At 39.1% G+C, this 17,893-nt stretch overlaps 1 protein-coding gene across 1 annotated transcript; it reads right to left on the bottom strand.

The window, feature by feature from the left end:
• Positions 1-8,699: 8,699 nt before the first annotated feature.
• LOC124147950 (CUB domain-containing protein 2-like) lies at positions 8,700-16,500 on the bottom strand. Its single transcript, XM_046518812.2, has 11 exons — positions 16,348-16,500; positions 15,739-15,829; positions 15,210-15,343; positions 14,763-14,915; positions 13,790-13,868; positions 13,419-13,540; positions 12,753-12,932; positions 12,543-12,621; positions 11,278-11,402; positions 9,126-9,290; positions 8,700-8,991 (listed from the first exon to the last, which is right to left on the bottom strand). The coding sequence occupies exons 1-11, from the start codon at positions 16,406-16,408 to the stop codon at positions 8,906-8,908; spliced, it is 1,275 nt and encodes a 424-aa protein (XP_046374768.2). The 5' UTR covers positions 16,409-16,500; the 3' UTR covers positions 8,700-8,905.
• Between the last annotated feature and the right edge of the window lie 1,393 nt (positions 16,501-17,893).

The raw sequence follows: 17,893 nt of genomic DNA, 5'->3' as shown, positions 1-17,893 counted from the left end.
CAAAAACACCCACTATCAGCCTGTATTGAACAACATCAACCGGCATCGACAAAGCAAAGTGATCATGTAATTGTTACAATCGGGCTGGCGGTGAATCTGAGAAGGGATTCATACGTTATATACAACTTAAAAAAAATATGATTATGAAAAACGAAAGGAAAAGTGCCCTCCCACACCTGAAAAGAAAACCCCCCCGCAAAATCAATAAAAATAAAAATAAACAAATAAAAACAAACAACCACACACACAAGTAACTAAATGTATATTTAGATTAATATATAACCCAGAAAAAATAAAGGAGAGAAAAAAATAAATAAAAAATACATAAACAAATAAACATTAAAACCTAGAGGAATATGAAAATGTGTAATGCTAAAGCACGAAGACACGATAAACTGTACCAACATTACAATGTTCCCCGTTATGCATGCTTTACCTGGATTACATACGGGTGATCTAAGTTAGAAATATATGACTGATATAAATTCTTTAAACACGGTAATATCGAATATGCTTGGATTATCTTTTTTTTCAAATGTGCTCCATTCAAGAAAAGTTATATAGAATTATATATTTACTCTCCCCCATGTATTTTGCTCTTTTATGTAAAAGCTTTTTCACCTTACACATTTTAATTACAGATTCCTATGTTTTGATTTTAATGCAAACAAACCAGGCTTTTGAAATGCTATACAAAAACTATGCTTAAAAGTTTACAGAGTTTGTTGTTTCTAATACAGTTTTTGTTGTCTGTATACATTTTTTTAATATACCAGTTTGAGTCTACGTGTGAACACAATCGATGGTTGAAATGTAAGTCTAAGAACAAAACATGAACTAATTCTCAAGAACTCTGATGTATAAAGTTACCTTCATCTTTGATTGACTGATGTATTTTCAATCTTTATTCAGCACTGAAGAGGCCACAGGCCTATAGTACGAAGCATTAAGTTTATGAATAATCAGCATTGATTTTGACTCCATAAACTGTCATAAAGTATTCATAAAGTATCAGGGGTCATTTCAACTTGCAAAATTATTGACATACCCCTTTATAGAGCGAGGATTGGGCTGTTTTCCCACCCGATTGACTGATATTACAACATTCACATGGTTTAGAACGGTACAATGAATGGTAAAGCATGCAAATTACACTAATACACGATATTTCATAAGAAAACATCATATCTCCGTTAAAACATAAAACTAATATTTATGAATCTACATATTGATATAAGACTTTATCACTGTATCCAATCCCAAAATAGATATAAACTTTCGGACAGTTCAGTTCAAAATTCTTCAACCTTTAATACATCACAGGATTTGTAGCTAGACGACGGGAATCTACAGTCTTGACTGTGTGTTTTCTTTGATGAGAATGTTTCTCACCGACCTTAGCGTGTAGGGGTGTGATATCCTGGGCAGGAAATGACAGTGTTTTGACATTAATTAACGTGTTGGACATCCCTAATTACCCTTTACTAATTCATGTTAAACCAACACAGGATGTTTTCTGGAAGTGGACAATCGCGAATGCCATAGGGCTGACACGACACGTGTTAATAACTGTCCTAGAACTTCTAAAGTTACTAAACAATCTTTATACCTAACGACTAGCATATAAACTAAACATCGTCTCTATCAGACTCGCTTAGTGGGCTACAAGCCCTCCAAAACAAAAATACCAAAAAACGACCTAAATTAATAAACCAAATACTTAAAAGCTCCAACGACCTAACAAAAGCAGGCAAACAAATAACCTTCTTGTGGATCCCCGCCCACGTAGGAATTTACGGCAACGAAAACGCCGATAAAGCAGCTAAATTATCTCTCAAAATACCAGAAATAAGCCTAAACCTACCCATCTCAAAATCAGAAATTAAAAGTGTAAACAAACAAAAAATAACCAAAAAATGGCATAATCAATATCAAAACTCAAATAGCCAAATCAAAAAAGTGCTCAGAAAACCACTAGCCAAACCTAAAATCCTACACCCCTCTAAAAAAATTGACAGATTAATTACAAAACTCCAAACAGGACACACGAACCTAAATAACCACCTAAAACAACTTAAAAGACACACCACGGGCAACTGCCCCCACTGCAAACAACCCGAAACCACAGAACACGCACTCATCCACTGCACCCACTACCAAACACACAGAACCACACTACAAACCAACCTCAATCTAAATAAGGTTCCTACTCTAGATGATATACTAAACCCTCAAAATAAACTAGAAAACTTCAAGGCCCTAGGCGTATTCCTAATCAAAACAGGCCTAATTAAGCGCATCTAAAAACTAATTAATCTACCAATCCAAAATCCAATAAACATACAAACACCCACCTCACCCGGCTCCCTTAGTTCCCTCCTCCACCCACCTCGGCATTTATTCCAAATTTTAGAATTTCAAAAAAATCGATATAAGCAACCCCTAAAAGCCCCCTCTTGGGTTGCACACACCACTTTCACCCTTCTCGGAATACACTAAATGGCCTGGCCAGGCCCGTGTGCGAAATACGCTGCAGTCGGAAAGCGCACGTTAAATCTTCTATATCAGTCAGTCAGTCTATCAGAAGCCAGCTAAACAACCAAACAATCAAATTTCAAAAACAAAACAAATTCTTAGGACTTATTTTCGATGAACATCTCACCTGGGATGCTCACATCCAAAACCTAACTAAATGCAGTAAAGACCTAAACACCCTAAGATGCCTAACTGGCTCTAACTGGGGAGTTTGAATACTATTCCTGTTGTTTTTTCTGAGTTAAGGGAGAAGCCCCATTTGTCAGCCCATTGTTGTATTTTATTTAGAGATTTTTGGGCCATTTTAATGCTTTTAGTGCAGATCATCCGCGAATTTTGATGTGTTTAGTTTAGGGGATAGGCCATCGAATAGATCGTTTATCATTATATTGAAGAGGGTGGGGCTGAGGATACTGCCACAAAACGACCGCCACAACACGACCCTCATCCAAGCACCCTACAGCCCACATGGCAACAACACTCCCCCACAAGCAAGCACAACAACAAAACACAAACACTAAGAAATCCACAGCTACACCCATCCCGCAAACACCTACACAACCCTCCACATCACATGCCTCCCCTATGGAAACTCAAACAGCTAAACCTAATCTTACCGATGACGAAGATTTCCTCCACTACTGAGGAAACAATAGACACTACTCCAACTAAAACAAACCAAACTTCCCTCTCAGCCCCAAAAAGGAAGAAAAAACTAAACCGCAATTCTCCCCAACCAGCTAACACCCAAAACCTAAATAACCCCACCTTACTCCTAGTATACATGCATAGTCCAAACTCACCAAAAGCTAGCATGAAATCCTTTCACAAAGTAGCTTTCAATCTAAAATTAACCCATCTTCCCTTCTTCCTCTTTAACCTCCATCTAAAAGAAGTCACCGAATAAACTAAAAACTAAAAACTAAATCACCAATCACCAATCACCCGAACCCAATAATGGAAGGACTAAATATTTTTCAGTGGAACACCAACGGACTCACCTCTCACGGCCATAAACTAAAAACGAAATTTAAACTAAATAAAGGCCCTCACATTGCTTGTATCCAGGAAACCAAATTCTCAAAAAAAATCCAAATTCACACTACCTAACTACAACTCAGTTAGAACTGACAGAGCTAAACCAAAAACAAGAAGAGCCGCAGGAGGACTAATCATATTTATCAGGGAAGATATAAATTACGAAGAAATAAAAATAGACACGCCAAACCTAGAAGCCAACGGCATTAAAATCACATTATATAACCGAAAAATAAACATCATAAATATATACCACTGGGCGGAACAAAAGTCCAACTTGAGGATCTAAACAAACTACTCAAAATAAGCGATACATCTACTATATTCCCAGGAGACTTTAACGCTCACCATCCTACATGGAGCATAGATGATAAAATAGATAATCATGGCAAATTAATTTCCGAATGGATAGAAACAAACGACCTAGTACTCCTAAATAACAACCAACCCACGAGGTACGATAAGATAAACCAAAAAATGTCGGCTATCGACCTAACCATATGCACCGCAGATCTAGCTCAAAGTACTCAATGGGAAATGCACGACGTCCCGCTAGGTAGTGACCACTTCCCCATAAACATAACCATAGGAAATACAAACGTACCAATCCAAACAGAAAACCAAGAACCAAAATTCCATTACAATAAAGCTAACTGGGACCAATTCCAAGATATCTGCAACGAAGCTAACTTAAACGAAATAGAAAATAATGATCCAGAAACCTATTGTAGAAACCTAACAGACTATATAATAAACAGAGCCAGAACCTCCATCCCCTTCAAAACATCTAAGACAGGCTAGGCAAACCCACGGTACCATGGTGGAATGAGGAAATAGAACAGACTAGACGAAAACGTAAATCAGCCTTAAATAAAGCAAAACGCGACTACAAACATCTAAACATAGCCCACGAACTAAACCTCCAGGTTAAAAAACTAGTCCAACTAGCCAAGGTATAAATAACCGTACAGATGCCAGAACGGTCTGGCGCAAAATCCAAGCTATTAGAGGCTTAAAACGACATAAAAATACCCTAACATTAACAACTCAACCAACCCCGCCCAAAAAGCAAATAATCTCGCCAACCACTTTTCGGCTGTTAGCAGTAACACCAACTTCAGCCAAAAATTCCAAGATAAACTTAAAACAAAAAACAAACCCACAAAAGAACCAAACAATAACAATCTAGAAATAAACCAATCCTTCACAATGGAGGAGCTCCTCTATGTAATCCAAAACAGGAAAAAGGGCACAGCCTTTACCAAACTTCTTACCAAATAATTAAAAATCTCCCGCTAAAACTACTCCAGGCACTACTCAAACTATACAATCTCATCTACCTAAACGGACAGGTTCCTACTCCCTGGAAACAGGCCCTAGTCATACCAATCCCTACACCTAATAAACCAGCCAATCAAGCTAACTCATATAGACCAATATCCCTAACTTCAAACTTATGCAAAGTAATGGAATCAATGGCTAAAAATAGATTACAACATTACCTAACCCAAAATAACATCAACTATTGAACTGCATGGCAAGTATTTATAAAACGACCGGGGGAGGAAATATTCTGGGGGGAGACTTTATTTCGTAGGGTGGGGGAGAGTTTATTTCGAGAGGGGCGGAACTGTACCGGTATAAATTCGCCGGGGGGAGATTTTATTCTGGGGGCGAATATATTTCGTGACACCGGCAGCAGGTGTACAGTTATGGACAGTCAGTGCAGATATGGGACGTAACCTGGCACTTGTGTTGTAGTGTACGTTGCAGTGATGTAGCAGGCCTTGTCCGCTCTGGTGATGCTGTGTCTCCCTGATCTTCATTGATATCCTGTGGTGTTATTTTGTCAATATCGTGTCGGAATTGTGTGTTCGATAAACGTTGAAATGCCTCGCAACTGATCCTAGTGATTCACAAGCTTCAAACCTTGAAGTACCATTAGCGTTTTTGTCGCGTTATCATTGATTCTTGTGATGACGATTTTCAAAATTATCTTAGTTGACTGAAGTGTTATAAAGTTGTCCGAGAAACCCGAGACAACGTCAATGACTTGCAGGTGAAAACTACCTTTCAGTTTCCCAAGAAAACGAATCATGCATAATGTCAAAGATCATCGATAATAACTCTATTAAAGACAAGAACATTATTTTGTGACATTTTGACGGTAGAAAAGAAAATGTTAACTTTATTTTCATGAAGTCATGTAACATAGAATACTTTCTATCCACAGTATAGGGGATTGTTACCACACATGCGTTTCTTCGTTTGGAGATTAAATGTGTGTTATTAAACTATTTTATTTGTTCTTAATGTTATTTAATATATCGTTAATAGTTTCCTAGGGGCACGGGTGGCCCAGTTGTCTATGTCGCCGCGATTCGATGTGCAAATTTGCGTCCCTTTGGAACGCCGGAATCCTATGAATGTGGGTTCGACTCCATATTATGTTTCGAGGTTTGTCAGCACCATACCCGTGCTCGTAAGTTACCTAATTGGTAAGCGTCTCATACCTGCGTCACTGCATTTCCTCCCATTTAATGATGTAACTGGAAGTTCGCTCGTCAGGCCGAAGACCCGGGTTCTATTCCTCACATGGGTGCCATGTGTGAAGCCCCGTGATATTGCCTGAATATTGCTAGCAGCGGCGTAAAACCCAACTCACTCACCCACTCAAAGCGGCGTTAAACCCACGTCACTAATTCACTCACTCAAAGCGGCGTAAAACCCAACTCACTAAATCACTCACTAACTGTTTGGTTTGACCTCATAAGCATGTATACATATGTTGTAGCGTCTACCTAATCTATATTTAACAATGTCAATAGAGGCTATCTTGTCACAGTCACTCCTTTGTTTGACGGGATGAAAGGTTACTTCAGTGACCTGACAGTTGTGGTTGCTTAAGGCTCTCAAGGTTCAATAATCGTGACGCGTATTCAAGAGACAATCGAGTACAACACCTACCTGTGAAGATATAGTGAGAGGCTGACAGTTGGGTTTAACACAGCTTTGACAATATTTTAGTTAATATATAATGTGCAGAGAAGAAAATTCACAAAATGAATCTGTCGAAGCTAGTAATCTCGGAATTGATGTCGCGATGATGACGCTATCTTCATCCATTGGACAAATAGAAGCTACTAAAAATTGAATTTACAGTAAACTACGGTTATAACGAACTCAAAGGGACCACAAATATTAGTTCGTTATAACCGTAGTTCGTTATAAGCATATATACAGCATAACTACAGCAAATTTTAGGGACAAAAAAGTAAGTTCGTTATAAGCGTGTTCGTTATAACCGTAGTTTACTGTATTGTCTGTCTATAAGTCTGAGTTCGTTTTCCATATAGGGGACAATACGAGCAGCCAATTCCTAAGGTAACCGCATCCGTACATGTAGTGCGAGTCATGTCAGTGAAATGTGGCGGTTAAGTTGTCGTGGTATAGCTTGAATATTGCTCAACAAACCAATCACACTCACTCATCTTAATCACACGACTTAGAAATCAGATGTTTATCTGTTAAGCAGCATGGCATGTTGCGGTTAATCGCATCCGTACATATAGTGAGAGTCATGTCAGGAGATGTGGCGGTTAACTTGTTGGGTATAGCCTGAATATTGCTCAAAAGACCATTCCCACAACCACACGACTAAGTAATCAGCTGTGTATCTGTAGAGCAACATGTAATCCAGGCGTCAGACGATGTAGTTGTGTGCATAAAAAGATTTGTACGGAATAGTGTATCGAATATACTTAAAACGTCAACGCCAGAAAATAACCAGTCCATTGGACGTTCAATGCAAACTAGCAGTGTAAAATCATGAATGGTTCGCTGAAACTGGTAAGCATGTCCTGCCCTAGCGATATCACCCGCCCAATCTGCACCAAAAGGTATTATCACTGTGTGTTTGTTGCCTGACACCACGCATCAGTGACCCTGCCACTCGCCACTCAATTTGCATCAGAAGGTAAGTGAGTGTTGTCTGACTCCCATACCAACAAGCTTTAGTTTGTCCACCAGTTACTGATCATTCTCGCTATAAGTGGGTGTGGTCCCCTGTCCCCTCATTCGGGGAGCCTGTGAGCACGTTTTACATCTTCAGCAGATAGACGGGGCAGACCTCGATCTTTATCTCTTGTTCTGTTGATAATGTCTAGCGCTTTGTCACTGCACACATCGTAGGATTCCTAACCCGATTACGGGACTCTATGGAGAATGAGATTGTTTTGTCGACTGTGACGTTCATGGTGTTCAACTCTCTCCTCAATATGATGGAGTCTGTCACAATAGACCTTCATATCGTGACGTTTTTCCGCTAGAGAATCTATATCTAATCCTATTATATCCTGCGTTTCTTTAGTACTGTCTGCATCTTTTCTCAGGACACGTTCCTCGTCCTTAATTACCTTAAGCTCAGTTAAAATTCAGTCGATGTTCTTATTTAATCTCTCCTCTGATCCTCTGTATTCTTCAATTAATGTCCTCATTAACTCATCAAGATCTGTTGCAGGTCTGCCCAAGGTTAAGCTCAATGACCCCGGACAAAATTAATAGATTCATATCACAGTATTGGCCAACATCAATCCTATTGTCCAGTTTTCGATATATCAAAAATGTCGGGAAAGCTCTGCAGGTAAGGATATTCTCACAAAATTCACCCGATATACACATCGATGGTGGCGGAATAAGAGTAGGTAACACAGAGGGTATAGTTGATGCTGTAGATGACCCTAGATACCACACAGAGGCCAGCTGTGTTGTACATAACAACAAACGATAGGCCACGTCGGTCCAGGATGGCCAGTATGGCCAGTTACTTGCCTGTAACCTGTAGGTATTTTGAATCTACCGACGCGGACCCTCCATGCATTGCTTGATATCCCCATTTTGATCTGTTGTTGTTGTACTTCTCTCCGTGATTTGAACTGACACCCAACTACACTCAGGCATAGCATGATCTCCTAATTAGGTCTGTCATCACTGCATTACGTTCATGGCTAAACACAGCACCAAAATCGGTATTAAATACCTGCATGTTGTGTGTATGAACCACACACATGTACAACACAACGTAGATCGAAATGAAACAAATATATTTTATTCAGTATCATTGATCCTTATTCTACGACTTAAATCATAAATATGTACTGTCACGTGGAATAGAATTAAATAATTAACCAAAAAAGACAAATAAACCCGTGTGTGTCAAAATATATTTTTAAAAGGATATATATATAATAACAAAAGCAACAAAACACTTTCATAAGGATATACCCAGATGTACTATAAATGCTACTTCGCCGTCCATGTGTCTATATGACATTTAAAGGTACAAAACAGTTGCCAACGTGACAACAGATAGCCAATAAAAAATCACCGAAACACCCATTCCTGTACCACCAGAGATATCTGAAAAGATAAGAGGACAACTTTTTACTCCCAAGGTAGCTGATAATGAAACGTTATTTAATTGGAGCACGCAGTGGCAACGAAAACGTTGCAACATTCACATAATTCATGATTTTTATATTGAGCAGACTCACGTCTTGGTGATGGTATTTCAGTGTAGCTGATGTTGAAACCCGACTGTGAATGACTGCCATCAGTGTGAAAAATAAACAGCATGGTTGATTGATTACTGTGTATAGCTGTCATGTGAGAACCACACCATCGTCCTATAGGGGCCTCCCCGGGTCCCGCACTCGAACCTAGAATGTACATGTACAATCATGTTGTTAGATCACTAGTGGCTGACCTGTACATGTATACAATCATGTTGTTAGATCAATAGTGGCTGACCTGTACATGTATACAATCATGTTGTTGGATCACTAGTAGCTGACCTGTACATGTATACAATCATGTTGTTGGATCACTAGTGGCTGACCTGTACATGTATACAATCATGTTGTTAGATCACTAGTGGCTGACCTGTACATGTATACAATCATGTTGTTAGATCACTAGTGGCTGACCTGTACATGTATACAATCATGTTGTTAGATCACTAGTGGCTGACCTGTACATGTATACAATCATGTTGTTAGATCACTAGTGGCTGACCTGTACATGTATACAATCATGTTGTTAGATCACTAGTGGCTGACCTGTACATGTATACAATCATGTTGTTAGATCACTAGTGGCTGACCTGTACATGTATACAATCATGTTGTTAGATCACTAGTGGCTGACCTGTACATGTATACAATCATGTTGTAAGATCACTAGTAGCTGACCTGTACATGTATACAATCATGTTGTTAGATCACTAGTGGCTGACCTGTACATGTATACAATCATGTTGTTAGAGCACTTGTGGCTGACCTGCACATGTATACATGCAAGTTAATAGAATAGTAGATGCTGCAATGTACATGCATGTACACATGGATGTTGATAGGGCTCTATAGCCTGAAATGTACATCTATGTACATTGTTCAATTTCTAAGGCTTTAATATTTCAAATATCTTTAGGCAAACTACTTCATCACAATCACAAAAGAATTATATCAACACTTTATCCTACTAGAAAGTTTTTTCTTATAAAAATTGTTTTACTTCATTTCACACACACACACACACACACACACACACACACACACACACACACACACACACACACACACACACACACACACAGATATAACCGCCACATATCACTGAGAGGCGAATATATATATATATATATATATATATATATATATATATATATATATATATATATATATATATATATATATTTATATATTTATATATATATTCGCCTCTCAGACACAACAATGTCATGCTCACCGTCATACACAGATACGTAATCAGAACTGCAGTTCGGAGATTGCTGCAGCGAGAAGTGAAGTGGGGTCAGTTGTACCAGATATCCTGGTCTGGTGGACTGTATTCGCCACAAACAGTTACTGTTACTGTTAAAGAAAGGAACATATAGTTTAGAGAATTAAATATTCACGTCATGCGTGAGCACGTACATGTGTTTCATACACGTAGGAATTTACACTTTGCTCTGATACTGTTGTGGAGAGTACATGTAGTAAGAGTTATGTCAGTGCGATGTGGCGGTTAACCGCATCCTTACATGTAGTGAGAGTCATGTCAGTGCGATGTGGCGGTTAACGGCATCTGTACATGTAGTGAGAGTCATGTCAGTGAAATGTGGTGGATAACCGCATCCGTACATGTAGTGAGAGTCATGTCAGTGAAATGTGGTGGTTAACTGCATCTGAACATGTAGTGAGAGTCATGTCAGTGAAATGTGGCGGTTAACTGCATCTGAACATGTAGTGAGAGTCATGTCAGTGAAATATGGCGGTTAACTGCATCTGAACATGTAGTGAGAGTCATGTTAGTGAGATGTGGCGGTTAACTGCATCTGAACATGTGATGATAGTCATGTCAGTGAGATATGGCAATCAACCGCATCTGTACATGTAGTGAGAGTCATGTTTGTGAGATGTGGTGGTAACTGCATCCGGAGGTATGAATTACACATACATACGTGATATTGTGAGTCGATTATTAAATGAACAGTGGATGTTGGAATTGCTCCTTCCACCTTCAGCGGATAACATGCAGTTGTCAGAAATGACACACACACACAGATATATATATATATATATATATATATATATATATATATATATATATATATTCGCCTCTCAGACACAACAATGTCATGCTCACCGTCATACACAGATACGTAATCAGAACTGCAGTTCGGAGATTGCTGCAGCGAGAAGTGAAGTGGGGTCAGTTGTACCAGATATCCTGGTCTGGTGGACTGTATTCGCCACAAACAGTTACTGTTACTGTTAAAGAAAGGAACATATAGTTTAGAGAATTAAATATTCACGTCATGCGTGAGCACGTACATGTGTTTCATACACGTAGGAATTTACACTTTGCTCTGATACTGTTGTGGAGAGTACATGTAGTAAGAGTTATGTCAGTGCGATGTGGCGGTTAACCGCATCCTTACATGTAGTGAGAGTCATGTCAGTGCGATGTGGCGGTTAACGGCATCTGTACATGTAGTGAGAGTCATGTCAGTGAAATGTGGTGGATAACCGCATCCGTACATGTAGTGAGAGTCATGTCAGTGAAATGTGGTGGTTAACTACATCTGAACATGTAGTGAGAGTCATGTCAGTGAAATGTTGTGGTTAACTGCTTCTGAACATGTAGTGAGAGTCATGTCAGTGAAATGTGGTGGTTAACTACATCTGAACATGTAGAGAGAGTCATGTTTGTGAGATGTGGCGGTTAACTGCATCTGAACATGTAGTGAGAGTCATGTCAGTGAAATGTGGTGGTTAACTGCATCTGAACATGTAGTGAGAGTCATGTCAGTGAAATGTTGTGGTTAACTGCATCTGAACATGTAGTGAGAGTCATGTCAGTGAAATGTGGTGGTTAACTGCATCTGAACATGTAGTGAGAGTCATGTTTGTGAGATGTGGCGGTTAACTGCATCTGAACATGTAGTGCGAGTTATGTCAATGAGATGTGGCAATTAAGCGCATCCGTACATGTATTGAGAGTCATGTTTGTGAGATGTCGCGGTAAACTGCTTCTGAACATGTAGTGAGAGTCATGTCAGTGAAATGTGGCGGTTAACTGCATCTGAACATGTAGTGAGAGTCATGTCAGTGAAATATGGCGGTTAACTGCATCTGAACATGTAGTGAGAGTCATGTCAGTGAGATGTGGCGGTTAACTGCATCTGAACATGTGATGATAGTCATGTCAGTGAGATATGGCAATCAACCGCATCTGTACATGTAGTGAGAGTCATGTTTGTGAGATGTGGTGGTAACTGCATCCGGAGGTATGAATTACACATACATACGTGATATTGTGAGTCGATTATTAAATGAACAGTGGATGTTGGAATTGCTCCTTCCACCTTCAGCGGATAACATGCAGTTGTCAGAAATGACGGAGGTTACCTTGTGTAGTTATCAGGATAATTCGGCGACGTAATGAACTGTTGCGCCTTAGATGCCAATAGGTGTGTATCTGTGCATGCTGGAAGTATAAGATATTCCAAACGACAGTTTCGTCATGATCACGATACTGGAAAATAATTTTAGTTTTGAAATGTCATATTCAAGGTACACAGTACACCTTTACGAAATTAAACTTTATTTAACACTTACGGTCAAATTTTCCTTTCAAATATGCCAGTTTAAAGCCTCTGGGTCTCACTACTGCACGATAGGGATCTGCAGAGAATTCGACCCGCAGTACTTGACCAGATGACGTATACTGCAGAACGCCGCTGCGCGGAGGTAACGTGCCACATAATACTCCAATTTCCGGCGAATGGGGGCTCATTCCTAAAACGGAGTAGTGAAATGATTAATATCACATAAAGATATCAGTCAACGCTAAACCGAACTCCGTGTGTGGAATTAAAAAACAAAAACAATCTATCAATAGTTAAGGCCTCAACTATCTGTCGCAGACAATCCATCATTAAAAAAACAAGAACATTCATAAAAATCAAAGTGCACATGTTGTTTGCAAACTCCAAATACGAATAGAGTCATTTCTGTAAGTCATATGAGGGGCTGATTGGTAGATTGGTAGACGTAGATTGTTTATTATTTTGGAAAAGTACACGCATACATTTATGCTGCTGAGAGATCAAGGATCATACACAGAAAGAATATGGGATAGGAAACCATCAGCAGATTCTGGCACACCTAATATAAGGCCCGTAATATATACAACGCCTTGTTGTGATATTTTCTATTATTAATATACAACGAATACTAATTTTAGGTGAATGGACTTTTTCAGCTAAGCTTTGTTAAGCTTACCGTCCACAAAACGAAGGTCATCAACACTGCAATCTTTAGACGCCAGTATGTCATAGTCTTCAACGATGATACGTATATTATAATCATTTGGAACTTCTATCAGCCAGATACAGTTCGTGTCACTGAAATATAATGATGAACTTCACTAATCACTTTATGGCATTGTCAAACAAAAACACTAAAGATTTATTTACGAACATGCAAATATAATTATGTACTTAACATGTGTCTTTACAGCCTTTGTCATTACACAGATTTTTGGCAATATGAGATTGTATAGAAGTTTGCTTTTTAGTTGAACTCTCCTGTGGGACAGATAAGAGCGTTTACCTTTTAAATGATGCAAAACAAATATAATTATGACAACTTACGTTCTGTATGATGTAGGATAACCTGGGGCTTGCAGGAAGGAGCCGGTAAAATTGTAAAACCCTCCACAGGACAACAATTCTTTAAATACAAACAATATTCGAAACATAAATCGTAAGTCATATTATGTGCATATTTATCATAAAATGTAACCGTAGGTTTTTATGTTCGATCAGAAGTATCACATTATCATACGTGACGAAGAGTGACAGCAGGTGTGAAAATCAACATTTGAAATCTAACTTACTGGAAAGGGTTGTTGTTTGTTTATTTGTTGTTTATCGCCGCACACAGCATTATTCCAGTTGTTAACTCCACAGTTATATGACGGTGGTCTGCAGATAATCGGGTCTGGACCAGAAAATCCAGTGATTGATAGCATGAACATAGATCTACGCATTTGGGATATGATGACATACATCAACCAAGTCAGCAAGCCCTGCGAACCGATCCCGTTAGTCGCCTCCTACGACAAGCATGGGTTGCTGAAGACAATTTCTAACTCGGGTTTTCGTGGATCTACTAGAAAGGTATTCAATAGCATGCATTGTGTACGATACAATATGTTTTGAACTATTGGTAAATGAGTTTCTCAAATCTAATATACTTCCTGAGTTTAGACTCAGCTGCAGCACGTTAACCAGGCTTAACGTATCACCAGTACATGAAAATATGTATCACGTCATGGAAATTTGCATCGATACGGTGGCTATTAGTATACAATGTGTTATTAAGTGATAATCTTCACTACATCTTCTGCAAAATGTTCGTTGAAGTTAGAAGGCATGTGTCATTGTCAGTTTCGTTGACTGACGTTTCAAGGTACCAAACTGCCATTGTCTTATGTGATTTCTGAATCAGCTTACCTTCTCCCCATTTATATATCAAAACCTTTGAAAGGAGAATATCATTAATTAAGCAAGCAATAAAATTAATTTAAACTGCATGTATACCGTATGTACACGCCAAGGTTACCTTTAGTTTCGAAATACTCGAGCTTGAATCCCCTGTTGGATGTGCTAGTGTTGCTGCTCTTATAGTACACAGTAAGGGAATTCCAAGTACTCTGTACTTTTGGCCTTTGCTTTCCGCACCATTTCCCCAAGCTATGTGAAGATGTTGTAGGTCCTGAGGTAAAACATTTAGCAACTGCATTCAAAATTTATTACTTTCTAAATCAATTCTTAAGAGATTTCTTATGATCATGGAAAGGGTTGTGTCACTTTTATTTTATTTGAACTACAAAATATCGTATATCTTATGATATGCGAATATTTGATATATACGTATCATTCCTATTATGTTACCAGGATAAATTATACACACTTATAATTCCTTTTGGTTATTTTCAAAAGAAATCGTAACGATATGTTTTGATGTGTACATATATGTATTTCTTCTATTATATAGAGAAATTCGTACCATCAAATACTTCAATGTAATCCTCCGTGCAGGCAGTTAATGAAACAGTCATGTTCATATCGATCACTTCAATACGTACATGGATCATGTCAGAGTTTGACGACTTTGAGATTAACCATGTACAGGATTCATCACTGAATATACAACATGAGGAAATCCAATGACAGCCAATACCAACACTGTGCACACAATGAAGACAAATTAAGTATTATAATATACATTTATTGGCAACTGACAACATACACTGATTATATTAATATGAACCGCATGGCTTTAACGATTAGCCAATTCTATAACTGCACTGGAAGGTATGTATTTACTTGCAAATCACGTATGTATCATAAGAGAAACTACAAGTACACGTATTTCATTTCTAGTTACTTTGAAGTCGGTGAGAAATTAAGACAAATACTGACAGTATATTTCTACATGCATAACAAACTGTAGCATTACGGTTTCTAAACATAACAGTTACAAATATTGCCACGACCACATGTAGCAGGCGTTAGGATACCAGATCGATATTTACCTGGATAACATCGCTGGGTGCCCGGGAGATTCAAGATAGCTATGGTTGGATGTTGCCGTCAGATTAGAGTTACCGCATGAAGACACAGCATCTGCAATGTTGACAAAAACTTGATTCACCTTTCTTTAAAAAGTACTAAAAAACTGTAAAACATGTATTGTGAAACCAAGTTCACAGAGGACAATTGTGTGTTTTAAAGCAATGACCTAACACAATAAAATTCCCCTTACTGATCAACACCCGAATGCCACACATACATGTAACCCGCACCGCACCGCACCGCACCGCACCGCACCGCACCGCACCGCACCGCACCGCCCGATCAAGTTATTACAGTTACAACAAACTTTATCATATTCTTAAGTGTTAGAGACTGAGTTTTAGATGTGAAAAGTGACATTTTCATTGCAGTAAAGATAACAATTGATATTTCACTGCAGTGAAAATAACACTATGACGGAACTATTGTTATACAAGAGTGAACTCCCCTCAAATTGTCTCCCTTACCCCCTTGTCTTCACTCGATGAGAAAACCATGATATACATGTATCACTCAACACACGGAATATCCTCTACATCTTTCACAGTAGAGAATGGCGGGAAACCTACCGGAAATGTTTGATGAGCAGAACAGTATTAGCAGCCCAATAATAGGATCCAAAGAAAGCATGGTTGCTCAAATGTCCGTAGGATCACTGTAAGAGACTAGGACGAGGCTATATCATATGAGCCCGTCGGGTGGGAAACGTATACGACCGTCCACACATACCTGGAACACCTAGCAACGTGATACCCGCCAGATCAAGGTACGCCTACACGTATTGCAACATTCACGGCTAATCTCGGTATGTTGGCAATCAGGTTGATGAGGTCAACTTGAATGGTTGCGTTCGGGCTATATGATACACGTCATTCCACGCACACGTTTCTGTCCTAATTGGATACAGTTCCTGTAGGGATTCCGTAACAGAACATGTCTTCGGTAGTTCCTGCTGATCGTGAGAGGTGACTAGTGAGGAACGCAGTGTGTGATCAGGGTGACTGTGTGTCAGCCCGACAGAGTGGATGTTATTCATGCTTTTTACCACTGGTTTGCTTATCCTAAGCTAGGTCATTGACAGGTGCTGGAATATATAGTAAACTTCTTTATTACAATTAAGAGCGACGTTTCGGCGTAGGTTCTAACACCGTTATCAAGCAACATCTTTATTACAATTAATTAGTGATCGCTTGATAACGGTGTTAGAACCTACACCGACACGTCGCTCTTAATTGTAACAACACAGTTGTTCATCTATACATTCTTATCCTCACTTAGTACTCCAACTTCTAAATGCCTATCAAAGAAGCTGGAATATTGCTGACTGATGTTAACCGAAATGTTCTCCCCTTTCTGAGAAAAAATGTAGACATTGAACTAGTACGGAGTACCCGTTACATGGACTAGTGAAATATCCATTTATTCGAGAATGATGGATTTATATGGACACTTACGTGGCTACCTTTTGGCGAACACCTAGTAGCATCGCTATTCGATAGTGATTCATAAACACATGCTCGTGAGATAATCGGAATCGTTCAAAAGAGATTTCTTATGATTATGGAAAGGGTCTTGTCCTATTATAAGGATGTAAAATCAAGCTAGGTAAAGTGAATGTATGCACGCAGTGCGAATTTGTATGGTTCTTTTGGATTATCAGGAAAGAAAGAGTGATTTGATCTTGTGTGTCAGGTGGCTTTATTATCCATGCACAGTGGGTACAGCTTTAAGGTGAAGGATAGTACATTTGTAATAGCAAGGCAATGGACAAGCGCTATGTGAACGCAAACATGTCGAAGCAATTTGTCGGATTTGTTATGAGGCCCTAGTGCACATCTGCATCCCTCTCTGGGTTCTCGGATGCTGACTGCCATTTCACTCCCTTCATCAACCTGTCGTAAAAGGCGACTAACGGGATCGGGTGGTCAGGCTCGCTGCCTTGGTTGATGCATGTCATCGATCCCAATTGCGTGGATCGATGCTCATGACATTAATCACTGGATTGTCTGGTCCAGACTCGATTATTTACAGACCGCCGTCATATAGCTGTAATATTGCTGAGTGCGGCGTTAAACAACAAACCAACCAACCAACCTTCATCAACCCCATGTCTCA

This window comes from Haliotis rufescens, unplaced genomic scaffold (genome assembly GCF_023055435.1).
Source record: "Haliotis rufescens isolate VD_foot unplaced genomic scaffold, xgHalRufe1.0.p SCAF_1, whole genome shotgun sequence".
Lineage (NCBI taxonomy): Eukaryota > Metazoa > Mollusca > Gastropoda > Lepetellida > Haliotidae > Haliotis > Haliotis rufescens.
This window is presented reverse-complemented; position numbering and strand designations above follow the sequence as displayed.

What these genes read in the sequence shown, in the direction of transcription:
- LOC124147950 (XM_046518812.2), bottom strand. Translation starts at nt 16,408, where the DNA reads ATGCTTTCTTTGGATCCTATTATTGGGCTGCTAATACTGTTCTGCTCA. An exon ending in TATCCTACATCATACAGAAC is followed by an intron (nt 13,541 to 13,789) that starts GTAAGTTGTCAT and finishes ATTATATTTCAG; the next exon opens with TGACACGAACTGTATCTGGC. An exon ending in TTTGAAAGGAAAATTTGACC is followed by an intron (nt 12,622 to 12,752) that starts GTAAGTGTTAAA and finishes TTATACTTCCAG; the next exon opens with CATGCACAGATACACACCTA.